The sequence below is a fragment of the Gordionus sp. m RMFG-2023 genome, unplaced genomic scaffold, assembly GCF_954871325.1.
Source record: "Gordionus sp. m RMFG-2023 unplaced genomic scaffold, tfGorSpeb1-WG-v2 contig_354, whole genome shotgun sequence".
Classification (NCBI taxonomy): domain Eukaryota; kingdom Metazoa; phylum Nematomorpha; class Gordioida; order Chordodea; family Parachordodidae; genus Gordionus; species Gordionus sp. m RMFG-2023.
The window spans coordinates 1-6,917 of NW_027051086.1; the positions used below are offsets into that span (position 1 = coordinate 1).

A 6,917-nucleotide genomic window follows, 5' to 3' on the forward strand; every position below is an offset into this window, starting at 1 on the left:
AATTTATAATTATAATAAGTCAAAAGCTTTCAAATTGTATGTTGAATATTTAAAAATACAGTTACTTAGATCTGGGAAATTAATTTTTGGAAGGAGGGGGGTGGCTATGTACAAATTTATATTTTCTGAAGACAAAAGTTAATTTCATTAAAAAAATTATTTTTATAGGGGAGGCCAGGGATAATGTATTCCCGGGACAGGTATTTCCTTTTCAAAAAATTTAAAAACTAATAAACTTTGAGATTTGAAATTTAGGCCAAATATGTATTTTAATAAGTGCTTAAGTAGGACTAAAAATATTTCGGACAAAATTGCTCATGAAAAATTTTAAATGCAAATTTAAATTTCAACATACCAAAAGTAACTTTCTGAAATTTTACATTTTCACTAATAACTTTTTTTATAAAAATTATTCAGACGTAAAAATAATTCTAAATGATAATAAAATCACCCTTTAATCATATATAAAAATATTGACTATATTTGTGTTGATTAAATATTTTCAAATTTATAATTAATTGTGAAGACCTAAGACAGGTTTTGGCAGGGTACGCATTGATCATTTTTGTAAAGATTATTTTGAATAAAAAAAATAACTAAATTTATAAAAACATTAGAAACCACTAGTTTGTCTGGGGCCACGAATGACAATTTGAATATGATTGACTTATTTTTTGTAAATTATATGAAAGTTTTAAGTGAAATTTCTTCCGGGTGATATAGATGAACAATGAAAAGAATGATAAGCTTAAGATGGAAAATCCTATGAGTTTGGGAAATATAGGTATATAAATTTAACATATTTGACAATTTATTTTTTATACATTTACTAAAATTCATATTTTTATATAAAAATTTTTTTAAAATCAATGAAACGCTATAAACATGAAAGGATAATAGATACCCCGGGCTTAAATTTCCATATTTTTTATTTCATAATTATTAAAAACTAAAAGATTATTTTCTTAAATATTAATTTCTACAGTAGAGATATATGAAAAAAATAAAACTATGTTTAAACATTTTGGAAAAATTGTTTCGTCTAATTTTTATAGTACTTCAATTTTTTAAGGACAATACAACCCTGGCCTAAATCGAATAACCTTCACAATATGAATAAAATTTAACTTAAATTTAATTTACCCTAAAAGGCTAATCATAATTTTCGGATGAATGATTTTTATGCTGTTATTTATATACAAGTTACTTTTACATTAATTTTCACTTTTATATTTTTAAGAAATGTCATTTAACATTAAAATGCCTTGTATCGTTGTTATAATCATATTTGCGACTACCGTAAAATAAAATCACATCAAATATTCTGGTTCTACAAGCTAATCTCTTGTATCAGTTATAATCATATTTGCGACTACCATAAAATAAAAACACTATCGAATATTCTGGTTCTACAAGCTAAATGTTTAGTATTTATTCTAATGTGAACTCTGATGGTAGCTCTTCTAACCTTTGGTAATGTTTACCATAGGTTATTACTAAGAAATGTCATTCCGCTTTGATTCCAAAATAGAGTTCATAATGGCTTAGATTATAAATTTTATTCATTTATTGAATTACTACACTATCAGAAAAGAAAACATGTTTGATAAATAATTTTGATTTAAGAAAACTATTCATTTTAGTTTAAAATTTTAAAAATTTGGTCCATAATTAAATAAAATAGCATTTCATTTTTCTCTTTTAGTCTTTATTAATTAAAAAAAAGATTTTACCAAGCATTCGACAACTCTTTTAATCGGAAGTATGAAATTTTCTAATAATATCTATAATATAGTCACTAAAAACACTCTCTGCCTTTATAATATTTGGAATGGAGAAAACACCTTTTTCCTTAACCAATAGCTATCCTTGCCATGAATATAGTCGTAGAAAATTCTCCTTGTTTCTAGATTCCAAGAATTTGGTAAACGGTCAATATCTTGAGAATGTCATAACTGTTGGATTTTTAAATCAATATTTTTTATATAAAATGTCAATCATTTTAAGATAACATTTTTTTTCTCTAGATATTTTTTATGATTATTAAATTTTTTCAAGACTATTGTAGAAAAATAATTGAATTTTTCAAAGATGATTGTTAATTATTATTAATTTTTTTTGGAAATTTTTTAAAAAGATTATAAAATATATTATTGAATTTTCTTAAGATTATTGTAATAAAAAGAATTATAAAACATATTTTTTTAAATTTTGATGATCTTAATTTTTGCTTTATAAATAAGAATTTTTTAATAATAAAGATTTACTGAGTTATTATTTAGTTGTCTTTGTAAGTTTTTTGATTGATTTTTGCAAGTTCTTATATTTTTCATAAGCTCATTGATTTTTGTAAGTTCCCTCATTCGGGTTATTTTGATTTTTTTTGGTAAGTTTTTCGTATTTTTGAAAGAGAATATGTTTAAAATTTATTTTTTGATTACTTAATAATTTCATATTCATTCTTAATATTAACCCTTCTGGCAAAATTTTCTAAACGTCTTTTTTAATTTTTTCGTAGATTTTCAATTTTTTATAATATAGGATATCTCTAATCGCTTAAGCGTTTCTTCTTAATTGATATATCGCCCATTAATGGTGATGAATCATAAATATGTTCAAGGGTAGGATCACTAATATGTGAAATATAGATGTTGTTAAAATGTGATACTGGTTAAAGCATGCAATTTTGTCAAAGCATATTTTATCGTTAGTGAATTCTGGTTAATCATTCATGGAAGTACATTTCTTAGGCCTTTGCAAAAGTATATTTTTATCAAAATTGAATGGATTGTAACTCTAAAAAAATAAAAAAAATACCAATTTTAAGGAGTAAGTATATTACATAAATCAAGAATAGCCACCCCGCCCCCATCCCCCACTATTAATTTTTTATTTAAATACATAAAATATTTTGGCTTAAATTTATTATTAATGATTTATTAAATAAATATTTATTACAAATTTTTACAATTAACTAATGATTAAAATGCCATATTTTCTAAGACTGTGCTCGGCCGAGAAATAAAAAATGCTGATGTGATTTTATGATCATTTCTGGGTTTTTAACATCTAAATTATTTTACCAATATTTAACATTATATAACACTATATAAAGAAATTTAAATGACATCTAACTCAATTACCAAAGATATTTAAAATTAAAGGGAGTACATTTTACCCAAAATTTCTCATTTTTTCGACTTTTAGAGGCCCGTATCTTAGCCGCTGTTTGAAGTTGGAGGCTAAAAAAAAATTTTTTCTTAGTTATAATATATGCAAACTAATAAAAAATTTCGAAAGGAGTCGGGTTGAAACTCGTCTTCGTGGGAGAAAAAAATGAGAGACAACACATCAAAAAATTACTCCCCTGCCCCTCAAAATATTTTTTACTCCATAAACCCTAGTTGTAGTACCAACATAAAATAGGAATATGAGCTTAAAACATGTATAAGGTATTAATTATATTTGTTTATATCTTATGTTTTATTATATGTTGATGCTTTTCTACAATTCAGTTTTCTAAAAAAAATCAATGATTTTGATAGCTCTAGCTTTTTGATTTGAAATTCAAGAGTATAAAAACAAATCTTGATATTACATAAGATTTATTATATATTTATCAAATATAGTTTATTCATAAAAATTTTATAAAATATAATAAAATTATGTCATAAACTTAATAACATAATAAACATAGAAAATATTAATGGCTGGCAATTCATTTATATTCCACTTGAAGAATGAGAAAATTGATCCAAGGTATCTAAAAACCTTTATATAAATTATATATGTATACTAATATAAATTATAAATCAAAAGATTGATGAAATATGAAATTATATTTTATATTGATTGATGAACTATCAAACTAATTAAGATTGTATTTAATTTACGGTTCCTAATTTAACATTGATTTGCCTTATCTTTGTAACATAATACCAGCGTTTGTTTCATTATATTATTATTGCATATTATGAAGCGAATAATATTTTAAAAAATTTAAATCATACATTAATAGTTTAATTTGTTTTAAGTTAAGTTGACCGAATAATGTTCAGTGTTTGATGTGCCTTTAGTTAAATTTTTCTCTTTTTTTTCTAGATGGAATTCCTGCCGATGTTAAGGAAATTTAGAATATTTGTTAAAGATTGTTATAATATTAAAAATTTGATCTCAAAAGATTTTTTTAATTGATTAAACTAATTATTTAATCATTTTTTCAAGGTCTATATAGAGACTCAAGAAAAGCTTATCATTTGTAAATACATTGTAAAATTGAAATATTGTTATTTAAAATTAATTTCGATATTGAAATTTTTTCAATAATAGAATAAATTTTAAAGTGTTAAATAAATTGAGCTTAAAATAATTAAAAATCAATGTTCTAAATTACAAAAATAAAATTTTTTTTTATGGAAATGGAAAAATCGTATTATATTCTTTTTTCAAATAAACAGGGTTTTTTTGGATCATTTAAAAAAAAATCGTATTGTGGTATCGGCGCATATCTGCTATATTTATATATAATTATCTATATAGAATTTTAAAATTAGTTTTTATAGAGAAAAAAGTTGATAATATAGGTTTAAAGAATATTGTGTGCTATAGGTTTCGATTCTAATAATATTAGTTGTTAATATACAACCTCCCAAATCAATATGATTATGATATGATATGATTATGCATTTGACTTGGTACAGATACATAAAGTAAGTAATTCTTTATTCGATTCGCTTTGAATCGTATTTTACGAATATGAATAGTAAAATTTTGATTCAAAAATTCAAATAGAATTTTAATCCTGAAATTCCTATTCGACAATTCAAATTGAATATGAATAATGAAAATATTATTGAATTCGGGTTCATTAATTTGAAATTGTTTGGTTAGGCATTTTGAGACCATAAATTAAACAGAGACCAATATATGCAACTAATTGAACCTGGGGTAATTGGACCAAGGGAGGGTTCGCCCCTCTTAGAAAGTCGATTTCGATCAAGTTCCTGAACCCTGAAAAATAATATTCTTTTTTATTATTCGATAAAAATGTTCTAAATTTATCGAATTAAAAATCACTGTTATTAAAAATATAAAATAATTTAAAATCATTCATAAATATTTGAAAGATTCAACATGTTCCTCATTTTTTTATATTCAATAAACCATTTTTTCTAGGGATACACCGATATTTTTTATCGGATCGGGCCGATATTCATCCATTTTAAAATATCGGTTATCGGCCAATATTATAAAATTTCCCAATCCGATTTGATATAAAATGGCGTCTTTAACAAAAATAAAATGTTATAAAATTTTTAAAAAGATTTATATCTAAAATCTTTTATTTTTATAAATAAAATCGAAATCCATTAATAATATTAATAAACATTCTGCCATATTGTTATTTTTTTGCGCATTCTGTTTATAAAAATGTGCGATAATCTCTTCAGAATCAGTTTTTAGTGAAGCTGGTGATATTGACAGTTACCATCACCGCAGGCTGACCTCTGATAAATTGGAAATTTTGGTATTTCTAAAAAGAAATCTTCGATATATTAATGTTAAATATTATTTTAAATATTTATTTCAAATTTCATATATATTTGTTTATTACTTATTATGTATATAAATTAATGTGTTACTTATTATATAAAAGTGATTTAACAATAAAAATATTTTATTGAATTGAATATAAACTATAACTGATCATTATAATATATTTAAATGACATAAGTTATGGTATAGTTAAATTATAGATGTTTATTAAAAATTAAAACCAATGGTATCTTTACAGAATACAAAATTAGATATGATATCGGATCGGTAATCGGTCGATATCAATTTAATATTGGGGATCGGCCTCCAAAAAGTGGTATCATACACCCCTAATTTTTTCACTTTTGAAAATATTTTAAAATTTTTAATTTTCGAATCGAATAATGGTTATTATTTATACGAATACGAATAAGTATTTATTCGATTACTATTTTAGTGATTCCTAAATGCAAAAGGTAAAAATGACAAGGTGAATATGGAATGTTTAAGTTAGCTAGACGAATTTTTCCATGTCTAATTATAAAAATTAATAATATTTGATACTTACATTTGACTATTCAAAATATTTGTGCCTCCTATTAACACTTGCATAGCTTGTGGTCCAGAATTGTTATTTTTATTGAACATGTATGTTGCTAATATCTCTTCATATGTCAAACCGCCAACAATATATATTACAATGTCGCTAAACCTATTGAGTATTTTTAGATTGATAAACATATTTATTTTTTACTTTTCATTTTTAATAGATCCAAAATATGGATATAAATTTTCTTTTAATTTTATTTTGAGAATTTGATCTAATAATTCTTCAATCAATGTCTTGTGTTGTGTGTAAATATTTTCGATTCCCTTATTTAACATATTTGGTTGTTTACATTCCGATGTAAAATTAAATTATATTAAATAATCGAATCTTAGTCCATAATATCAAGAATCAGGATAAGTATTAAAATTGAAATATATTTTTCGATATTTGGGAAATCTCTTAAAGGGTCATTCCATGTCAAATGAGCAAAAAAATCAAGATTTTCGGCCGACCCCTTTCAATTTTGATAAAAAGTTGTAGACTGGTTATATATGTTTCCATTAGATTATAAACAAAATTTTAGCGCATTAGCAACTATATTAGCGGAGATAATCGGGGTTAAAGGTCCAAAAAACGCCTTTTTTACCTTTTTACTGATGTTAAATAATTAATTTTTAATTTAAAACTAATTATGATCTAATATTGAATCTAATATCAATAGCTAAGTTAATAATTGATAATTATGGCGAAAATATCAAAAATAATTTTTTTTTAAATATGGGTCATCTTATGGTCAGTTGAAAATTTGAAATTAATATTTCGAAATGTATAT

General features: G+C 23.4%; 1 protein-coding gene across 2 annotated transcripts; it reads right to left on the reverse strand.

Annotated features, from left to right (window-relative positions):
• Positions 1–3,657: 3,657 nt before the first annotated feature.
• Positions 3,658–6,456, reverse strand: LOC135930723 (vacuolar protein sorting-associated protein 45-like). 2 transcript variants are annotated; one of them, XM_065467520.1, is made up of 4 exons: positions 6,290–6,456; positions 6,104–6,247; positions 4,943–5,010; positions 3,658–3,771 (listed from the first exon to the last, which is right to left on the reverse strand). In XM_065467520.1, exons 1-4 carry the CDS (start codon positions 6,418–6,420, stop codon positions 3,764–3,766), a joined length of 351 nt encoding a protein of 116 aa, XP_065323592.1. In that variant the 5' UTR covers positions 6,421–6,456; the 3' UTR covers positions 3,658–3,763. The 2 variants fall into 2 exon arrangements, 1 of the variants encoding a protein (XP_065323592.1); XR_010572870.1 differs by lacking the exon at positions 4,943–5,010 and having other exon boundaries at positions 3,670–3,771; positions 6,290–6,433.
• Between the last annotated feature and the right edge of the window lie 461 nt (positions 6,457–6,917).

Coding starts and splice junctions, on each gene's coding strand:
- LOC135930723 (XM_065467520.1), bottom strand. CDS start 6,420: ATGTTAAATAAGGGAATCGAAAATATTTACACACAACACAAGACATTG. Junction 6,248..6,289: donor GGATCTATTAAAAATGAAAA/GTAAAAAATAAA, acceptor AATACTCAATAG/GTTTAGCGACATTGTAATAT. Junction 5,011..6,103: donor AATATTTTGAATAGTCAAAT/GTAAGTATCAAA, acceptor ATTATTTTTCAG/GGTTCAGGAACTTGATCGAA.